The 22,626-nt window shown below is 50.8% G+C and overlaps 1 protein-coding gene across 1 annotated transcript in view; it reads right to left on the bottom strand.

Annotated features, from left to right (window-relative positions):
* Positions 1–230: 230 nt before the first annotated feature.
* The window catches only part of LOC139762408 (A disintegrin and metalloproteinase with thrombospondin motifs 6-like), a 175,528-nt gene continuing 153,132 nt past the window's right edge, over positions 231–22,626 (bottom strand). The window contains 15 exon segments of the mRNA XM_071687265.1: positions 231–1,310; positions 2,819–2,961; positions 3,772–3,965; positions 4,142–4,270; positions 4,760–4,840; positions 4,842–6,554; positions 6,747–6,896; positions 7,411–7,749; positions 8,870–9,007; positions 10,433–10,550; positions 12,037–12,284; positions 15,349–15,476; positions 16,150–16,255; positions 16,490–16,699; positions 17,619–17,865. Coding sequence (XP_071543366.1) covers positions 1,189–1,310; positions 2,819–2,961; positions 3,772–3,965; positions 4,142–4,270; positions 4,760–4,840; positions 4,842–6,554; positions 6,747–6,896; positions 7,411–7,749; positions 8,870–9,007; positions 10,433–10,550; positions 12,037–12,284; positions 15,349–15,476; positions 16,150–16,255; positions 16,490–16,699; positions 17,619–17,865 — 4,066 coding nt within the window. The 3' untranslated portion in view covers positions 231–1,188.

The following is a 22,626-nucleotide window of genomic DNA, read 5'->3' as shown; positions in this document are numbered from 1 at the left end:
GTCTAAAGGTTATCCTGGGCTTACTCTACACAGCAGACCGCTGACCCCGGCTAAGTTTACAAAGTCAGAACGGCTCCCCAAACTAACTTCTGCACCTTAGCCATCTATCCTCTTCATCCTGGGTACCTCTTGTCTTCTTTTTATAAGATAATTAACACTCCATCACAAGCCTAAGTACTCCTTAACATTATATGGTATTCACCTGTAATTACATGTAAGTTTTCTTACACACAGTATCTATGTTACATGATCTGGTGTCTGCTCTTCCGGCCATAGTCCTGTCTGGGGCGATGAATGACGTCGGCTTAACTTAGTTCACGAAGTTCACGCATACGCTTTTTCAGACGGGTCTTACTTAGCTTAACACTCCGACGAAGCAGCCACCTTTAACATGAATGTTTACACTTACACCATCACCACTCGGCACCAAACATCCTAACTCATATGACGTCAGGCTGAGTTCTGGCGTCACGCTGTTCTGACGTCACGCTCATTTCTGACGTCGTGCTCGGTTCCCAGTCAATGAATCACTCTTGATCACTGTCGTCCTTCCTCAAGAATGAACATTATCATGTTCCCATCCCTTGTCACCGACTACTGACGCTGAAGGAGAGTCCGCAGAACTTAAAACTGTAGGAGATCCACTGCCAGTATGGTAGCTGCCCCGTGCGACGTCGCTGGAAGCCACCAGGTTGCGGAGTCTGGCCACTTGGAGGAATTTCGTGAAACGCTTCCATCGCGTCCATGAAGACTGGGGAGAGATGGGGGCGACGGGGGTCGTGGCGGAACACAGGGAGGTAGTGAGAGGTTTGTGGTAGGGAGGGAGGTCAGGGGGCGTGGTGGTCATCATGGCAGTGATTGATGGAGGTCATAGGGGCAATGACTGGTGGTGGAAGAAGTTATAGGAGAGACTGACTCATGGTGGAGGTCACGGAGCATGACTGGTGGAGGCCACGGGAGCAGTGACTGAAGGTGGAGATCATGAGGACAATGACTGGCGGTGAAGGTCATGCGGGCACAAAGTCATGGAGGTCATGGGGTTAGTGACTGTAGGTGAAGACCATGGAGGCTATGACTGGTGGAGATCATGGGAGCAGCGACTGGTGGTGAAGGTCATGGGGGTCAATGAGTGGTGGTGGAGGTCATGGGGGGGGGGGGGGCAGTGACTGGCGGTGGAGGGCGGTAACCTCAGATGTGCCGCCTGAGGCAGGTCCTGCAACACTTGACCCTGAAGAACTTGGTGCTACACATGTGTTTCAACCGCTTGCACAACTTGGTGTCCAGTCTGTCCCGGCACCGCCGCTGTTGACCTGGGGGGCAGAAGTCAAGTGTTACCGGGAGAGGAAATTATGAGGTGCTGAGGCACATGACGCGGGAACCAGCGTCAAGAGAGGTTACGAGTTACTGGCAATGTTAAGGGGCTCTACCAACAGTCCCTCTGTCACACCAGACTCTACCAACCATCGTTCCGTCACACTAGAACTCTACCAACCATCTTTCCGTCACACTAGAACTCTACCAACCATCTTTCCGTCACACTAGAACTCTACCAACCATCCCTCCGTCACACTAGAACTCTACCAACCATCCCTCCGTCACACTAGAACTCTACCAACCATCCCTCCGTCACACTAGAACTCTACCAACCATCCCTCCGTCACACTAGAACTCTCCCAACCATCCTTCTGTCACTCTAGAACTCTACCAACCATCCCTCCGTCACACTAGAACTCTACCAACCATCCCTCCGTCACACTAGAACTCTACCAACCATCCCTCCGTCACACTAGAACTCTACCAACCATCCTTCTGTCACACCACAGAATCTAACAAACGTCCCTCCATCATACCTAAAGCCCTAAAAACCCTTCCTCCATCGTACCTGAAGCCCTGAAGACCTCAACTTACACATCAACTTCACCATCATGGATCTTCCTATTGTCCCATAGAATCGCCACCATTACCAGCGTCAAGAGAGGTTACGAGTTACTGGCAATGTTAAGGGGCTCTACCAACAGTCCCTCTGTCACACCAGACTCTACCAACCATCCTTCCGTCACACTAGAACTCTACCAACCATCTTTCCGTCACACTAGAACTCTACCAACCATCTTTCCGTCACACTAGAACTCTACCAACCATCCCTCCGTCACACTAGAACTCTACCAACCATCCCTCCGTCACACTAGAACTCTCCCAACCATCCTTCTGTCACTCTAGAACTCTACCAACCATCCCTCCGTCACACTAGAACTCTACCAACCATCCCTCCGTCACACTAGAACTCTACCAACCATCCCTCCGTCACACTAGAACTCTACCAACCATCCTTCTGTCACACCACAGAATCTAACAAACGTCCCTCCATCATACCTAAAGCCCTAAAAACCCTTCCTCCATCGTACCTGAAGCCCTGAAGACCTCAACTTACACATCAACTTCACCATCATGGATCTTCCTATTGTCCCATAGAATCGCCACCATTACCGGCGTCTCTCACTCTGACACGAACACACATACTCCCCAATCCCGTATACGGCGCGGGGCACTGTGAGAGTCCACTAAGCCTCACACACTACCAGGAATTGTGACAGTCCTCAGCTCCCACACGGTGCCAGAAACTACGTCAGACCCCAGTCCCCATAAAGTGCCAGGAACTATGACAGTCCCGTAGCCCCTATACAGAGCCAAGCACCAAGAAGCGTGTGCTTTTGTATTCAAAGAATAATATATAAAAAAAAAGAAACAACACCAGGTAATCTGTCCGTCAGTGTGTGTGTGTGTGTGTGTGTGTGTGTGTGTGTGTGTGTATCCTCACCTCTTCTGTTCTTGGGGCAGCGTTCGTTGTGGCAGGCCATCTTGTGCTTAGGCTTCGAATCCCTCGGGCAAGTATCGGCCACCTCCTGGGTCCTCACGTCCACACACTTCACGTGGCGGATCTGGTAGCCTCCGCCACACGACCTGTGCAGGACAGTAACGGTGGCAGGGTGAGGGGTGGTTAACACAGGCGGTGGCATGGCTTGAGGCGGTGGTGGTAGTGGTGGTTAGAAGTGATTACACACACAAGAGGGTTGACGACAGAGTGTTTTGTCGTTCTAGCCACAGGCTACAATGACATTATGTTTTGATAAGTTAAGAGTAGCCACAGGAGATAATGACACTATGCTTGTTAAATCAATAGCAGCTAGTCTTGATAAAAGAACTCACCGAGGCTTGACGACTCCCACAGAAGCAGAGCAAAACTCTGTGGGAAGGACTTCGTTCGTACCTGAACACTGATGCTGCCCAGGGTGAAGGTAGGTCAAAGTTGGGGATTCAATGAGAGGATTCAAGGGCGTGGAGGGAAGGTGGGGGGGAAGGGACAGTGAATACTCCCTTCATCCCGGAACTCGCATAAGAGGTCAAGGTTATGAGGACAGAGGTATCCTGTGGATCATGGATTCTGATGTCCCCGCGGAAGGCACTAATACCCCCTCTAGTCACACTATGGGGACTGAAAGACCAGACTAAGGGGACACGAGAGAGAAGGTCTCCAGTCCCCCCACCTTGTGTTTAACCTAATAATGTATCCAATATAGAGAATATCTTCTCCGAAAACTAACTAAAAATGCGGAAAAATCATGTGAACTTCTCAAGAAACGAAATAAGAACGAGAGAGAGAGAGAGAGAGAGAGAGAGAGAGAGAGAGAGAGAGAGAGAGAGAGAGAGAGAGAGAGAGAGAGAGAGAGAGAGAGAGAGAGAGAGACACTAAGGATATGCTGCGTGACTCACTTGGTGCAGAGGCTCCAGGGTCCCTCGACCCAGTGTACACAGGATCCTTGGTGACAGGGTTCCACCTCGGGAGGTCTGGTGGTGGAGGGGCAGCGCTGGCCCTCGGGGCACTCCACCGACCGCAGCCTCTCCCCCAGGTCACACGTCGCCGAGCACTCACCCCACTCGCCCACCACCCACTCGCCGCACTCCATCTGTTGCATGAGTCACCAGCGTCATCAGCAACATTCACGCAATACCTCTGTTTACTAACGCAATAGATTCATATGCCACAATCCATAAAAACAACAACCATAAACTGTCTCGTCTTCAGAGGGGACAGGTGCCAGGAGGCAGACGAAGATCTGGCCATGGGGGACTCGTGACTCACCGTGTTGCAAGCCTCCAGGTAGTTGGGTCTCGAGCGGCGGCACAGGTGAGGCTCGACAGGCGTACCAGTCGTTAGCTCTACGCACTCGACGCTCCTGCTCCACACGCCTCCGCCACACTCCGCGCTACACTGTGGCACACACCCACCCGAAACATGTCAGATAATTCACTACATACCTCAGTCTTAAACATATCATGTACAATTCATAAGGAACTATGACACTACAGGCAAATAATAAGTCTATATGACTTTTCCACTCGATGAAATTAAACTCCTGTTTCTTCGGACGTAAAATGGAAAAAAAAACATCTAGTTGACTTTCACATGCTAAATTCGACTTCCACATGTGATTTTGTTGTTAAATGACAATTATGCAAACAACTACTAACTTCCGTCTCATGTTGACAAGATAAATTGAAGCGCATCCTAATAACGTGGCTTAAGAGATACCTTTTCTTTATAATTATCTTCCAACGAACTTTGACTAATTGGGATATTGTTTGAAAACACTGAATGAAAGACGCACTCAGGGGAAAAAAAAAGCCTCTTTTATGTGAGGAAGTTTCTCATGTGGGAGTAAAATGGTACCAAAAAAATTAGCGTCACATTTGTTCTTACCTCCGGCCATTTGCCAACACTCCACTCGTACTCTGGTGCGCTTTCCACGATGGTGTCTGCCTTGGGCGTCGTGGAGGCCTCCCTTTGCTTTCTGCTCCTCGGCCAGCTCGTTCAAGACGTCAACGGCCTCTGCCCCGGTGTGAAGGAGGACCTTCTTCCTCTTCTTCTTCCTGTTGCCCTTGGGAGGCAGCTCGATGATCTCGATGACTTCAAAGTCATCGACGTCGATCTTGTCCACGATGGTTTCGTTCGGGCGTCTTTCTTCCGGCCTATCTTCGTCCATATATTCCTCAACCACAAACGGCTCTTCTACCTCTGTATATACGTCCAAGTCTGCTGGTTCCTCCATGTAAGTTGGTTCTTCACTCTCCGATACATCCTCCTCCTCCAACGCCGGCAGCGTGGTCGATGGTTCGTCCGGCTGGTCACTGGTCTCCTGAGGATCTGACTTGGTCACTGGTTTCTCATCCATCGTAAATCCGTCATCGGGGATGGGTTTCTCCTCTGGACTCACTGGCTTGGTGTCAACGTCGACTTCATTCAACGTTTCCATAACATCGATCTCGGGATAGCTTCCCAAGGTGTCTTCAGGCGTCGTGCTCTGAACCTTGCCATCCACCAATGGTTCTTCTGTTGTTGCTGTGTCGATTTCTTCATGTGTCACCAAAATCTCACCTTCGGTACTGGTTACGTTCAGCGTGTCAGCAGACGTGTCCGCGACACTGGTATTACCCACGCCATCCTGACCTTCAGGTTTTGGGATTTCCTCCCCATCCATGAGCGTCTCCTGTACAGTACCGCCTTCTGGGACGGACTCGTTCTTCTGTGACTCGGTATCCTCCGTTGAGGTGGTGGGAGGTTGTGAAGTTGTCACCGGCGAAGTCACGGAAGCATCAGTTTCAGTTTCTGCGGTCGTCCCAGGAGTCAGCTGTGGGTCGGTGTCGGGTAAACTAGTAGAGTCTGGCTCATGGGTTGTTGGAAGAAGTGTCGTACTGCTTGGTAACACAGTTTTCTCCGTGGATGTAGTGGATGACGGGACGGTACTCACGACCGGAGACTCTTCCGTGGTTTCGTCCAATGACTGAGACACCGTGGAAGACAGTACTGTTCGCGCTGTGGTTACGACTTCTGTCACAGGAACTCGAGTTGCTTCGCCAGAGGTGGTAGGTACCGTGGTGGTTGGTTCAGTGAGAGGTAGTCCAGAGACAGTAGGGTCTGTGGTGGTGGTGGTGGTGGTTGTGGTGTTATAAGACGGGAAGGTTGTGGATATGGTTGCCTCTGGAGTACCAGAAGTGGTGGCTGCAGTACTTGTGGGGGAATAGGAATATGTTGTGTCTAGTGCAGGCTCAGGGGTGGTCGTCGCCTGAGGCTCGACAGTGGTCGTCAACTGAGGCTCGGTGGTGGTCGTGGACTGAGGCTCGGTGGTGGTCGACGACTGTGGGCCGGTGATGGTCGTCGACTGTGGGCCCGTGGTGGTCGCGGACTGAGGCTCGACGGGAGTCGTCAACTGAGGCTCGGTGGTGGTCGTTGCCTGAGGATCGATCGTAGTCGTCGACGGAGGCCCGGAGGTGGTCGATGACTGAGGCTTGACGGTAGTCGTCAAGTGAGGCTCGGTGGTGGTCGTTGCCTGAGGCTCATCTATGAGCGTATCATCTAGCTCCAGGACAGTTTCTTCCTCCAGACAATCGCCGACACACTCCTGGACACTCCTGGGCTCATCCCTCTCAAGGCAGGCCAGGCCACCGACGCATGACACCCGCCGGAACTGGACGCCATCGCCGCAGGGCGCCGAGCACTACGGGGTGTGGAGAGTAACGCACAAAATTACCGCTATGGATTTTACCCTCGGCACACGAGAAGAGATTCAAATCATACTAAAGCAATTTCTATGTCATACAATTACCTATCAATGGTACTCTGTTTACATAAGGGACCCAACACTGTGACAGTCCAAGTTATATAATGTTACATAACAGAGGACACATACCTTGGACCATTGGCCGACCTCCCAGACGCCACAGGTGATGTTCCCACACTGACGTGTGTCTGGGGGGCGCGAAAGGGGATCGCAGTTCCTCCCTGCAGCCACGCACACCACCTCACGCTCCTCGTACTCACACGGGTCCAGGGTACAAGACTGCATGCAAGACCATCACACAGGGAGAGAGAATAAACCTCATCATCACAACCAGTAAAGGCTATAATCACTAATTACCAAGCACTTTATTAATTCTAAATGTTTACTGCATGAATATTCACATTGAGCAAAATCGTAAAGCCATTCCATCCCATGCCATTGCCAAAGAAGTATTCATCAAGAGACCATATACTACCTCGCTCTAGAAGTGATAGCATCCTAAGCTGCTTATCAAACAACAACCTCTGCACTGACTACCATCAGCGAACCGAACCCACAATTTATTAACCTCTTGAAGACGGCGGTAACACCTCTCCCTTCAGTATAGCAGCACCACCCTTGGGTATCATGATGGCCTTACCATCTAGACCTGACCCTTGAAGGATCGGATCAAAGGCCAGGCGGTGAATACCCACTGGTGATGTCGTCGTGCTCAAAAGGTCGAACCGTCATGTTCAAGAGGCCAAGTTATAACACATGACTTAGAGCTCATATAACACTTGTGACAGCTAACCTGAGTCCAGGGTCCGACGCTCCACTCGAGAGGCTGGGGACAGATGGGCAGATTGGGGCACACCTCCGTTTCGTGGGGCTTCTCGCTCTCATTGCAGGCCGAGTCGAGGAGTGCCATCTGCTCCGTGGGGCCGAAGGAGCGGACGCAGATGACGGTACGCCTCCGGAGTCCCTCGGCACCGCAGGTGATGGTACACGGCTGCCAGGGCCCCGACCACCACCAGGCGGGGCAGGCGTGGTTGTTGCACACCCGGGAGTGATCCTCGGGTCGAGGCTGGTCGCTGCAGTACTGCTCCTCCACCAGACCAGCTTCCTTCTCCATGCACTGCACCTTGGAAACCTGGAAAATACCACAATCAACGAATCTTATCAGAACGCGCCTCTTCCGCGATCACTTCCAAGTAATTCAATGTCCAATTTACGGAATTACAACGTAATCATCAAGGAGGTTCTATTACAGGCATTTCTACTATGGGGATCACCATTCCAAGTTACGAAGAAGTACACAAGTGTGAGAGGCTGAGCCTTATGATGAGGCGAGATGATGATGATGATGATGTCACTGAACAGATGTGAGCCCACTACAACACATGGCTCAGAGCCTGTGACATCACCGTGGTGACATCATGTTCTGACATCAGACTTCGCGCGGTGTATGACGACACCAAGTCATCGCGCCAATGTTCCTGTAATGCCTTCCTGAGCAAATAACCTCGCGGCAACACAAACACACGCACTACGTCACCTCGCTCAACACTCTTCATCGGGTGTGCTATCGCGGCAACACATCACCTGCGTTGCGTCACTCTATATACACACATACCACCATTACAGCAACACCGTGTATACATCCCAGTACAAAACCACCACGGACATATCCCTATTACGACAACACAATGTACATAGCCCCGAACACAACCAACGCCATGTATATACTCCACAAAAACCATGTACATACATATCCCACAATAAATCCCATGTACAAAAGACGTCACTTCAGCAACACCACACACAACTGCAACCGACACGATAACACTCAGCCTACACAGCGGCACCACACACCCACACACACACACACACTACTATCACGGCAACACCAGGCAAGCATCACTGCTATGACGCCAACAAGACGCATAGGCGAATCACCCTAGCATACATGGCGAACACGGGACCACCACGAAATCGACGATGCTCAAATGGCACCTTAACCCACACAGATAAGCACACGTACAAGCTGAGGCCCAGGGTAGTCAGCAGTAATTGGAAGAGGCAGATAAGAGAATACCTGACGGTGCAGGAGGAGGGTGTCCCCCGGAAGTCAGTAATAGTACCTCAATTTTCTAATCTAAATAGATGGTGATCGGGGAGCGTAGAAGGAGTGAGTGATGGAGGCTTGGAGGGAGAGGGTGAGGGAAGATGGAGGAGGAGGAGGAGGAGGAGGGTGTGGGCCTGGAGCCTACCTGAGAGCCCCCGCCGCAGGTGACGGTGCAGACGGACCAGTCCGAGTGGTGCCAGGCGAAGGTCGGGGTGTAGGTGGCGTTCTGGTGGGGGAGGGTGTACTCCCACGTCAACCCCGGGTTCTCCGTCTGGAACAACAGCTGCAAGAGAAGGACATTCCCCCACCAGGGAGGGCCCAGTTCAGTCACACGCCTCGTAGAGCCAAAGGCTCAGATATGCTTCATGACGCTGTATGAGTTTAGGAAAAGGAATATTCAGAATCCAATTAATAAACAACTGGCTTACACTAAACAAATACACACACAGATATGTGGGTATGGTGCTACGTGTGTGTGTGTGTGTGTGTGTGTGTGTGTGTGTGTGTGTGTGTGTGGTGTGGATGATGCAACAAACCGTACATTTACCGTGGCACTGCCAATATTCGCCAGTCATTTCCCGGGCAATACGCAACTCTTGCAATAAACAATCCTTCAATGAGGACCATGAACTGTAACCTTACGTCAAGGGAACTCCTGTTATCCGCTCCACTCCTCCTACCTGGAAATCCTCGCACGTCCTGAGTAGCAACACATTCTCGATCCTTATGTATAGAATCCTGATCCCGGGGGTGTCTTTGGCGTCCTTGTTAAGACTGGCCAGCGGATATCTACCCACTGTGACTAAGAACAAGACCACCAGACGGGCTGCCACTGAAACACCTTACTCAAAAAGCCACTTGAGTTAAGTGGGGTCAGACGTTAAAGTCTGTGATTTCTGACGATAATTGCTACCGGCGACCACCATGTTTATGTGTACTCAGGAGCCACTCAAGGCCCAGATGATCTCAAAGGTACAAGGCGCTGGAGGAGTACGGCAAAGACAGCCAATGGCATTGTCTTTGTGAAATTTAATTCTTCTGAATCTCTGAGGCGAAGAATACTTTGCGGTGCACTGAGGAAGTCCCTCTGTCTATCTATATGCAGAAGAAGTACTGATTTTAAACATTTCATTCAGGCTCTACATTACCTACGATGTCTGCACCCTTCGAAAGATTTCAGATGTTCTTGATCACACTGTAATGTCACATGAAGGTGTGTTTATAAAATTCTTACTACTTTTTCTTCACCTGTACTCATGCAGCAGGCAGTGCTGTCGTCTGGTCGTCCAGCGACTTGCTGCCAGTTCCAACTGGCTGAAGTTTTCGTACGGCAGTAATGTGTTCGTGCGTGCAGGCCAGACACTAACCGGCTGGGCTTATTCGTGAAAGTGACTAACTAGGAATGAGTGTTACTGACAATGCGGCAAAGGAATGTCCTCTCCTATCTACGAGAACCATGTGGGAGGAAGTCTAGAGGGACTAGTGTTGGCCACATATCGTAAGTGTGAGGGGCCACTTGAGGGGTCCCAGTACTTACCATGAGCGCGAGGGGCCACGTGAGGAACCATGTCACTTACCATGAGTGTCAGGGACCGCTTGAGGGGCCCTGGTACTTACCCTGAGTTTGAGGGGCCACGTGAGGAACCATGTCACTTACCATGAAAGTGAGGAGCAGTTTGAGGGGGGGAGGGGGCCTCCAAGTACTTACCATGAGTGTGAGGGGCCGCTTGAGGGGCCCCGGCAGGAAGAGCTCCTCCGTCTCGCCCTCCCGGCTGTAGTACATCATGTTGCCCTCGGCGCTGTACTCCCCAGACCACTGGATGATCCTGACAATACAAGTCGCTGGTATCAGCCCATCGCACCAACCATACCGAACCATCCACCTAACCATACCATGCCTTCCATTCACCCATACCAGGCATTCGTTTTAACTATAACAACACCGGTACAACCATAGCCAACCATCACTACTCTACCCACACCACAGAAGAAAGCATGTTTTGGACCACATGTTCCATAAAAGACCACAGCTCGGACCAAGACCCTGAATGATAATACCAAGACCTTGCTGTACCACACTACAGACTTGGTCCCTACCAATCGACACTATCTGCCCCACCAAGACCTTGTTAAGTAAGGAACAAGGCAACGTGATGACGAGTCTACCATCTTCTCAGTACGTGTCCAGACGCCACGAGTACCTTGGTATCTCTAAAGAGAACTTCCAATGGTTATAAGAATTACTGAAGCCCCTATACTTGGGGATAATACTTTCCTCTTCAACTCCATTCACTGAAAATTCGACGAAAATTCTCCTGTATTCGTAAATCTAGGGAAGGACGTAACGACAGGCAAAAGACCCTCTATCCCTAGAGGAGAATGAGAGATCCTGCCCTCCCCCAAGCCTCTATCACATGGTACGGCCTTGAACTGTGAGGTACACCAGGACCCCGGGCTGGGCTGGAGTGGTCAACACCTGCCCAGGGGGAGGAGGGAGCATACAGTAGAGATAATCCTTAGTGTATTTCCTGGAGGCTCGAGGAGGCTTGCCACTTGTGAGGATAAACAGACGTAGCGCTGGTGGGTGTCCAGCTGACGGTCCTTCCCAGAAACGTAGGATGTAACCTTTCGACCAGAGAGAAGGTTAACACATGATTTACGACTGGGCGAAGCTCATACACCAACCTACTTAAACTGTCGTCAGACGTTCTCAACGATTGAAGACTTTAAATGAAATATACATACTACATGTATCTCTCTCTCTCTCTCTCTCTCTCTCTCTCTCTCTCTCTATATATATATATATATATATATATATATATATATATATATATATATATATATATATATATGTATATATATAATCAGAATGGGCACCACAAGCTACAGTGTTAAGAAACCTGTCATACGTTCGTTTATTAAGCCATTTCTGGTAATAAGTACCTTAAGTCTATATTACACATGACACAAAAGATAACAAATTTACGGACAGGTGATGTCGAATTCATGAAAACACAGAGAAAAAGGGAGACAATTGATATTATCTTTATGTGAGGATAAGGAAAATGGACACGTGTGGTCATTAAGTGAAGATAGGGAAGAGACACTCATGGAAGATAGAGACATGTGATGTCATGTTAATGTGAAGATCGAACAGGGAGAGAAAAGAAATAGAGTTATCTTTAAATTCGTGTTTCTGTGAGAGACGTGACATACAGGGATCTTTCAAATAGTGGAAAAACATCCCATCACTCGCTCCTGTAGAGGGAGTACCACTTGGGGACTCGCTCCTGACGAAGTGCTGGGACTCACCAGTTGCCGTTGAGGTAGTAGTGTCCGGTGTTGTTGTCCCTGACGGCGAGGTAGTTGGCGGCGTCGTGCACCTCCTGCACCTTGACGTTCCTGGCGTCGCTGGGGAAGGTGATGGCGGGGATGTAGCCGGAGCCGCGGGTCTGGTTGAAGAAGCCGCGGGTGGTGACGCATTGGGTGCCGTCCCCGTGACACAGGCCACAACGGTCCTCCTGGGCCGACCCCTCGATCGTCCAGTCGCACGCGACCCTCTGTGGATCGACGTGTGCACACATCGTTTAGAGAGAGAGAGAGAGAGAGAGAGAGAGAGAGAGAGAGAGAGAGAGAGAGAGAGAGAGAGAGACCCATCCTCTGGCCTTACCCAGGTACCCAGTGTCATCGACCAACCCCTACGGGTGGATGAACGGGTGGGTTGACTGCGGAATGACTGACTGCCGCAACCGGGATTCGAACCTATGCGTTCGAATCCCGGGCGGCCCGTGAATGCGCCACGGTCAGGAACGCTACTCGTCACAATAATAATGATAACAACACTAGTAACATATAGTTAAGTGAGCTGACTGCATCCACAAGCTGAAATATGCAGAGAATATATGGACTATAGAGAGTAGTGCCATAACACGACAGCGTTTATACAAGGAGAGGGAGCGGCAAACAGTAGAAGGAGAGCGTATGAGGCAGTAAGTGTGAGGGATGGAAGGTATGTGAGGCATTAAATGTGTGGGGGAGGGGTAGAATGTGGCAGTAAGTGTTAGAGAGGGAGGAAGAGTGCGTGGGGCAGTAAGCGTTAAAGAGGGAGGGAGGGTGTGTGGTGCAGTAAGCGTGGGGGTAGGGAGAGGCGTGAGCAAGGCAGTCTGGGGGAGGAAGGGTGTGTGGGGCAGTAGGTGTAGCACAGAGCAGGCAGTAAGCGTAGGGGTAGAGGGGGAGGGAAGGCGCGTGGGACAGGCAATAAGTGTAGGAGAGAGAGAGAGTAGGGTGTGTGGGACAGTAAGCGTGAGGCAGGGAGGGGGTATGGGGCAGGCAGTATGTGTCCGGTGGTGGGTAAAGCACCACCCCCCTGGATACAGGTGAGTCACTCCTACCCCTCCCTGAACCCCACCTCCTGCTGTCCTTTTCTTTCCCACTAGAATTTCATCTCCACCTTCTGATGCTCATCATTCCCTAGTCATGTGTCCCGTCCTTATTTTCCGCTTTTATAATCCCTTTGTGCTGTTCTAAACCTTTCTTAATGCCACTTTGCCTTATACATACTTCTCCTCCCCAGCAGTTGAAGATGATGGGACGCTCCATCCTCTATAATGCTTCGAAGGAAATTATTTCCCGTAATCAATTCTCCATGCGCTTCACTCTCTCTCTCTCTCTCTCTCTCTCTCTCTCTCTCTCTCTCTCTCTCTCTCTCTCTCTCTCTCTCTCTCTCTCTCTCTCACACACACACACACACACACACACAACGTACACCTGACATTTGCATCAGTCTTACGTAGTAGAATGTAATGATGCCCCCACAACTATACCACTACGAGTCGTGCGTGAGGGCCAGGACCGAACTGTGGCATGTGACTTGCCTCTGCTCGGGTGATGGTTGAGGCGCTGCCCTGCCTGTACTGAATCAGGGGAAGTTTCCTCACACCTCACCTTGTGTGCCCTGACAAAGCCTCCTGCCCTGCAAGGTATCAAGGGGTCACGTTGCGTGTCAGGGATACGTCTGGACTCTCGACTCCTGAACCTAATAAGGACGTGAACGGGCAGGAAAGAGAACTTGTAACTAAGGAGAAGGACGGGAGGTTGTTCGTGACGGCGGGTAAGGATGAGGATGAGGAGGAGGAGGAGGAGGAGGAGGAGAAGGAACATGGGGAGGAGAGAAGCCTTGTCAGGAGGGAAAGGAAGATCTGTGAAAAGTTAGAGCCACTAAGATTAGGAGAGGACCTGTGAGGAGGAGCTAGAGGAACTATGAGGGAGAGGAGAGGAAGGAGGAGAAGTACTGTGGCGAAAGGGTAGGTGTTCTTGGTGTGCGAGATGGATGAGGTGTGGAGGGAAGGTCCTGCTGGTGTGGGAGATGGCTGTGGCGTAGAAGGAAGGTCCTGCTGGTGTGGGAGATGGCTGTGGCGTAGAAGGAAGGTCCTGCTGGTGTGGGAGATGGCTGGGGTGTGGAGGGAAAGTCCTTCTGGTGTGGGAGATGGCTGGGGTGTGGAGGGATGGTCTTGCTGGTGTGGGGGAGGTGCTGGGGTGTGGAAAGAAGTTCCTACTGGTGTGGGAGATGGCTGGGGTGTGGAGGTGGGCCAGGGGACGCCCCCATACCGCGCCTTGCAGTCAACTTTAGCAGCGGTCACCCGGGTGGCCAGGCCATGCCGGACGGCAAGCCCTACCCACAGTGGCCGCCAGTAAAAGGTCAGAGACTCGGGGCCGCACCCCACCACTCCCAGCCCTCCCTGTTGAAATTCAAATCAAAGGCTCTGTTTGTTTACAGTATACGAGCAGGCCAAGCGTTCCTGTGGTACTGTGGACGGAGGGAACCACAGCAGGAGGTAGAGGAGACGACCATAGACCATATGCAGACCACAATATCATATTCTGTTTGCTGGGGAGGAGAGGCCGAGGAGGCACATCGAACAAAGTACCCTTTCATGTCTGGTGGTAAAGACGTTTATGATACCAATTGGTCATTGTGCCAAAGACCTAATTAACGGACCTTCACACCGTGCTTATAAGAGAATATGGAGCGTCACACACCATTCCACGTGTGGACATGGCGACCTGGCAGTACACATGCAAGATATCTAATGCATGTACATGGATACATTCATACGAAGGCAGACAGTATGAATTATGTACATGGGTACATATGTATATGTCTGTGTGTGTATATATATGTATACATTGAGATGTATAGGTATGTATATGTGCTGTGTGGACGTGTATGTATATACATGTGCATGTGGGTGGGTTGGGCCATTCTTTCGTCTGTTTCCTTGCGCTACCTCGCTAACGCGGGAGACAGCGACTAAGCAAAATAATATATATATATATATATATATATATATATATATATATATATATATATATATATATATAGAGAGAGAGAGAGAGAGAGAGAGAGAGAGAGAGAGAGAGAGAGAGAGAGAGAGAGAGAGAGAGAGAGACATGACTATCTTCATGACAACCACCACCGCAACGCCACAAGCACAATGGACAAGTAAGTGTGACCTTTGCTTCCACGCATTTTGTAACGGATTCACAAGCATGCAAGGACACGTGGTGCATGTTAAGGACTCCTGCAGGACATGTAGTGCAGCAGAAAGGGACGGGGGCACGCACCTTACACACGCCGTGGATACACATGTTCCTGGTGCCTGGCTTGCACGGCGTCCCATCCGTGACCGTCTCTCGCAGCTTGACGCTGTAGAACTCGTTGTCTGGCTTGCAGTCCAGCTGACACGGCGAGTCTGTCCACCGACACCCATGAGTCTCAAGTGAGTCATTCAATCACATCAACAAATTCATATATAAATCATATAAACAGAAATGTATATACACAACAACAAAACAAGAACTTTTGAGGTGTGGTGTGAGAACGGTCGTGAACTGTAGTCCTGAGGCATTCATGCTCGAAGCTGAAAAAAACCAGAGTTCTTCTTTGTCTACACTAAGAGCGACGCAAGTCTCGGTACAGCTTCGAACCAGATGCGTAACGAGACTTCCGAGACTCCAGGGCGTGTCCCAGGACTTGAGTCCGCCACCGAAAATGATCACAAACTCACACAAATCTATCTCATGACGGATGCTGTTGTACTTTAACTAACCCCTCGAGGACAAGTGTATGATCCTTCATCGCAACAGCAAGACCCTTGAGCACGATGGCTACGACCCTTGAGTAAGATGGCCTGGCCTATGATCTGGTCAAAGGGCGGGGGCTATCATACCCAAGCGTCGTTCCGTCGTGCTCAAGGGTCGTGCTTCTGCGACGTGAAAGGTTACTGGTCGTGAGGGGGTTTGAATATTCTGTGTACTTTGTCTTTTTCCTCGGGACGAAAAATTCAATAAGGAAGTCCAAAGGACAGAAAAAAAAGAAACAAACTTACACCCTAGCCAAGATAGACCGAGCGCTGTAATACTTACGGTCGAACATGACGGGCAGCCAGGTGTGGTTCTCGCCCTTGTAAGGCTGTTGGTTGTACTGAGAGCACTGTACTGCCCGGAAGCTGACGCCGTTCTCAGGACAATCCTGTTGACAACAGAGGGAAGGAGACTCACTGTTAGAGTCACAGTCTCGCTTTCCACACAACACGCAATCGCACTGTTGTCTCATCATTATACATAGCAACTACATAACATGCACATCTGCCCACCAGCACTCTTTGCCCCTCCTCCCCACCAGCATACTTGCCCACAAGCACACCCGTATCACCAGCTCACTTGCCCGCCTACACACCTGCCCACCAGCAGCCCACGTACCCACCTGAGTGTTGCAGATGCGATATCTCTTCCTGTCGCCAGTGCAGTATCTGCCACCGTTGGCCGGGGCCGGGTTATCGCAGTGTCGCTGGGCCACGGAGACGCCGGCACCGCAGCTCCTGCTGCAGGAGGACCACGTCGACCACGCCCCCCAGTTGCCGTGGATGGCCGCAGGACGCTCGCCCATCGTCACGCACTGCCCCGCCGAGCACCACTGCCAAGGGGACACAGGACACCGTCAGGAGTTGCCTGGGACCTATAACTACTGCCGGTGGCGCCGACAGTTAAGAACCTTCTTTATAACTATCGCCATTGGCGTTAAAAGTTAAGGGTCCTGCACTCCGAGTATCGCCAGTAGCGTTCAACGAGCGCTGACCGAGGATAAAGGAGCAAGGAGCGAATGGGAGAGTGAGTCATAAACAAGATGAGGAGAGGAGAGGTGTTTGGGAGACGTACAGACTGTGGTGGTCATGTTACGCTACAGCCGCTGCTACAGCAACGGCTCACCACCACCAGCCACACTCTCTACGGCACCTAGTATCACGGGTGATGTGATCAAGCCCTCCACTAAGTAAGGTAGATCCCATCGTCTAACCCTGAGGGTACTCTCTCTACTGCTGCTTTCCCCGCAGAGATGGAGTTTTAAACACCAAATCAAATTCCTCGTGGGATGAAATTACAAGGTTAACAGCAAGTAGCTGGACAGAGGAAGTATGAGGATAGAATGATAAATGATACGAGAACCTGACGAGGGATTGGAGAGTTATCTTGTGGCTGGAACGAGTGACAAGAGAGTGAGTGAGAGACTCATTAGGTTTATGAACAGACATGATGTTGGGATAGTCAGGAAGCTAACGGCTTGAGCGATTCACATCCCACCTCGAGGCTGTGCAACAGGAGAGAAGGCATGGAGGATAAGGTGCGAGTAGAACCATGAAAGATACACTGTCATTACCTCGCGATGTCTCTGTACTCACTCTTCCACCTCACCTTGAACAGGACAGTCGCTCAGATCACAATGTGGCATGATGATCTCGACCTTATAAGTCATGCAGGTATGAACACACAATCCAAAGGTCTTGTAAATGACAGATTAGCGGTACTACGACCAGCAGGTACGGGAGGCCTCTGACCTTGTGCTTGCCGCACTGGGTGCCCTCGGCGGCTGGCTCCATTCTGGTGATGCAGCGGTTGTCCAGGTGGCACCACAGCGTCTGGCACACCCGTTCGATGCCCGCGATGCCCACGCAGTGCGTGGCGTCGGCGCCGAAGCTCAGGCGGCACTGGTGGTCCGCGTCGTACATGGCACCTGGGGGCAGCTCCGGGAAGGTGTACTCGATCTCTGGCGGCTCGTCCTCCAGGCACGCCCCCCAGTCACGGCTGCTCAGGTCAAAAAGGTCAAGGAGAGATGGGGGTTAAGGTGATGTCACCAGCGGAGCTAAAACAGATAATAATGATAAGGTTGATTCAGGACCTGCCCTAACGCCCGTGTGTCCGAGGTTGGGTGAGTATGGGTGGCTATATGCTTGACCAGAAATGCACTGAACAACTATTCCGTCACACACACACACACACACACACACACACACATACGCACTGTCTGCTGGTACATATTAGAGCAGCAGCCATGTATATGGGTAAGTGGGTCAACTTGGTATATAGGCTGGACACATAATACACACAAGAAACGCAGAAACGTAAGCCTAATATCATTATACAAACAGATTAAATCAGAACAAACTTAACCGCACCGCCCATTAACATCATCTTTAACCAAAAAAATATATATATAAAAAGTAAAAATGTTTCTTGACACTCAATCCAGCCACGAGATAATTTTCTAGTCCTCGTTAGGTAATCATATCATTTGCTTTCCTAACACGGCCACACACTACCGCCACACTCGCTCTTGCCCTCGCAAGTGAGGCGCGTCTACTTGGGTGCAAATCTCTCATATCTCAACCCTACGTTCGGCCAATCGTCTCCCTCCACACCCAATCTCCACCAACTATCTCAGTATATGCCAACCATATGAGTCCTGAGGTTAAGTTAGGTGACACTCGGAAACCCGACTCACAAAACACTTCTCTTGTGGCTTGAAGAACTTTCAACGTATTTGGAGATTAGCGTCCCTCAGAAAAGCCTCCGTTCCGTTCTTTAAAAGTAAAATCTCTCAAAAACTTTCGCTGGAGTCGAGCACAATGTGGGAGTTCTCCAAATGTCTCGAGAGTTCCCCTTGAGAAATGCAAATATATCAAAATGGCCCGTCTTCGGAGAAGCACTGACGTGCGCCATCAGGAGTAGCAAAAAGGCTTGGGGCCAAGACTGACCCCCAACCACCCACACCCGCGCCTTGCGGAACCCCCCCCCCCCCGACAGTTCCCACGCGCTGATAAGCGACGCCATTAACTCGATCTCCTTCGGTATAAAAACACGTTGGGAAATCTAATACAGTAGCACACTCATACTTGATTTGGCGGTAATTAAGAACGAGCGTGTGACCCACATGGCTTGCGACATGTGACCCATCGTGAGGCTAAACGCAGCACGTCCGCCTTGCCTTGCCTTATGTCCCACGAAGGAACTTTATAAACACCCGGGTTCACACTGTCTATACAACGGATCACAGTGGGTTACATACCGGTGGGTCACAGAGAGTCGCAAGAGTCATGCTGGGTTACATACCAAGTCACGGTGAGTCACAGTGAGAGACACATCAACTCAGAGTGAGTCAGGACTCAGAGTGAGTCAGGAGTCATTCTGGGATCGCGAACCACGACACACCAGGTCGCAGGAGTCATTCTGCGTCACATACCACGTCACAATGAGTCACATGAGTAATACTCCATTACATGCGAGGTCACAAAGAGTCACAATGGATCACACACCAGGTCATAATGAGTCATGTAAGAGTCAAAGAGGTCACATTTCGTCACATCCCTGGTCACGGTGACTCACAGTGGGTCGCAGACAGCACAAGAGCACATATAAAAAACTAAATCTTATCAAACTGAACATAATGAGCTACCGCGCGATACACCAGACCGTAAATAATCCAACTTTAGAATCAGTTTTCTTGAGGGAAATTTTTTTTTTGAGCACTTTCTCTCGGTTTTCAAAATCTTCTGTGGTCTTAATTACAGCAGATTATTATGTGATATGGACGTTAATCCAGGACTTCTAATGACCCATGAAACAGTCAGGGATTTAATCAGTAAGGGATCAAACCATCATGACCAAGGAGGAGAATGACTGAGTAGAAGATGGAACGCAGGGCGCCAACTCTGCTATGTACTAAGAAAACATAAAGTAACCCGGCCAGAGAAGCAGCACACACCCCAGTCAGTGAGGAAGCCGTGTGTGAAATGAGCGCTGAGCTCTCCCTCCCTGCCAAAGCTGGCGTTTCTAGGTAGGGGGATGGGGATGGTGTGTGGGTGTGCCCAATTAGAGGAGACAGAAATAAGATTGTGGTTGGGGGGACCCTAAGGAGAAAGAAATGGTGTAATTACAGAGAGAGGATTCAAAAGTAACAAAAAATAAGGAGATAGTGTGTGTGTGTGTGTGTGTGTGTGTGTGTGTGTGTGTGTGTGTGTGTGTGTGTGTGTGTGTTGGAAGGAGTGATCTCGTCGGTCGAGAACTCATCTTGAGTGCGTTTATTTCTTCCAAATCGTTCAGAAGGAAGGAAAAAGAAAAGGCCTCGGCTCCACCGGGATCATCCCTGGCAAAGCTTAACCTATCCTGGTAGTGTACATTGGAATCCCCTGCCTCTCCGGAGGATCCTTGTACGTGCATATGAAAGACGGCAGTGCCTCGTGGCAGGAAGCCAAAGAGTCGTAGACTCGTACACAGTTGGAGAAAGGTGGAGGTGGAGGAAGGCGGAAAGGGAATATACGAAACATTAACAGCTTAGTTATGGAGGCTAGAGATACTCTGAGTCACATGACATCAAGAACCACGAAGCGAGCAACGGGATTTTGGTTTTTCATTACAGCAGGCAAAGACGCCATTCCTGGAATGAAAACGATAGTAAAGACTGAACTTGGAGACTTGACAGTGTAGAAAGCGAGGCAACCCTGGACAGCTAGGCGTCCGAGGAGGATCTGGGGAAGGAGTAGGGAGACGGTACTCAGCAGAGGGCAGGTTAGAGCTGAGATCGGGAACACTGCAGAGATATGTTAAGAAAAGGAGTAAGGTCTGAGAGTTGTGTGTGGAAGGATGGAGTACCCTCCCAGTCGATTGATATCAGTCGAGGGGGACCTGGGAACCATCCATCCCTCCTCGACCTGTCCGACCCAGGAGAATCTAAAAGTTTTGATGAATAAAAAAGGAAAGGGAAGAAATGGAGCAGAGAGTGAAGGGTTACGTGTTCTCCAATGCTGGGGCAGAGCTGGAGAGGGTACAAGTTTCTGGATTGGGTTCCAACAACCCACGTGCACACGGTAGCTGCATGTATACAGCTGATGTCGAAGTGTTCAGTATACATCAAGGAAAAACTTTCCTTATGTAGGCTCTGTGCTGAGATGGAGCCCACGACATCTTGTCTTATCATCATCGTTAACAGAAAGTGGTTCGTCATCACGAGTAAATCTTCCTGGCGGTGCTGGAAAAAGAGACAGCTGTCGCTCACAAAGGAACTGGCAGCGTGGACGGTCACATGCCCGTGTGTGTGTGTGTGTGTGTGTGTGTGTGTGTGTGTGTGTGTGTGTGTGTGTGCGTGAGGGAAGAGTCGTATGCATAAGGTTGCGTGTGTCGTGCAAGGGAAAGGGGATGGGGGTGAGAGAGGGTGAGGTGGGGTGAGTTTACCTGCAGGCTGGCTATAACGACCGTCAGCGCCACACTGGCCAGCCTGGCCACAACACCATCTCAGCCGTCATGTGGCGCAGCATCCTGCTCCCGAAATGCGCCTCTTCTATCCCATCCGTCCACTCAGGGACACACACACATGTATTCACACACACACACACACACACAGGCGGTCACTCTGCTACTCAGCGACTGTCTTACCACGTGGATGTGTGACACTCCAGCCGATATCTCTTACGATATCATCACGCCTTTATACTCCCTTGCCTCCGTCCTATCTGGGCGCTGCAGTGTCACGCCAGCCTCGCGCTTGGGTGAACCCTGTAGGATCGCTGGGATAACCTGAAGCGAGAGCTTGACACTGAGGTCCAGAGCATTGTGTGGAACCACCGAGATAAACTGAGGCAAGAGCGTCTTACTGAGGCACAGAACATTGTGAAGGGCCGCTGAGATGAAGCAAGAGCGTCTTACTGAGGCACAGAACATTGTGAAGGGCCGCTGAGATGAAGCAAGAGCTTCTTACTGAGGCACAGAACATTGTGAAGAGCCACTGAGATGAAGCAAGAGCGTCTTACTGAGGCACAGAACATTGTGAGGGGCCAATGAGATGAAGCAAGAGCGTCTTACTGAGGCACAGAACATTGTGAGGGGCCACTGAGATGAAGCAAGAGCGTCTTACTGAGGCACAGAACATTGTTAGGGGCCACTGAGTGAAGCAATACCTTCTTACTGAAGCATAGAACATTGTGAGGGACCACTGGGATGAAGCAAGAGCTTCTTACTGAGGCACAGAACACTGTGAGGGACCACTAAAATAATCTCTTGCAGGTGCTTCTCACTGAAGCAGGGAACATCATGCGGGAGACGTGAGGGGCGACCCAGACAAGACTGGGTAATGCAGGATGCCCCTGGCGGCGCACTGGATGAATGACACGAAAAAACCTTACTTGCAGGCAGGATCTGTCGTGGGGCGGGCAGACACTACGCAGTACCCGGGCGGGCGTGGGGCCCAGAGTCGACCCACACCGTAGCCTGGTTCCACTTGTTTACCCTGCCACACAATCCGGCCTGCCCTGACTATCATATATAGTTTGGCGTGTCGTTATGGTTTGGCAGAGCGGGGAGATAACGTGGTATGACAAGGGGCGCGCCACGCTTCGTGTGTGGCACCAGCAGTATATGTGTGTGTGTGTGGTTAGCTGGTGGGTCTTGGCCACCAGACCTGGCGTCGCCTGCACACCTAGACTGCATGACGCTCCCACACCCCCTCGCTCCTCCTCCTGCTGTCTACCTGCTGTTGCCGCCTGCAGCGAATGGAGGGTGTGAGTCATACGATGG

The sequence above is a fragment of the Panulirus ornatus genome, chromosome 43, assembly GCF_036320965.1.
Source record: "Panulirus ornatus isolate Po-2019 chromosome 43, ASM3632096v1, whole genome shotgun sequence".
NCBI lineage: Eukaryota > Metazoa > Arthropoda > Malacostraca > Decapoda > Palinuridae > Panulirus > Panulirus ornatus.
Note: the sequence above shows the minus strand (reverse complement) of the source record. Positions and strands in the feature narration are given on the sequence as shown.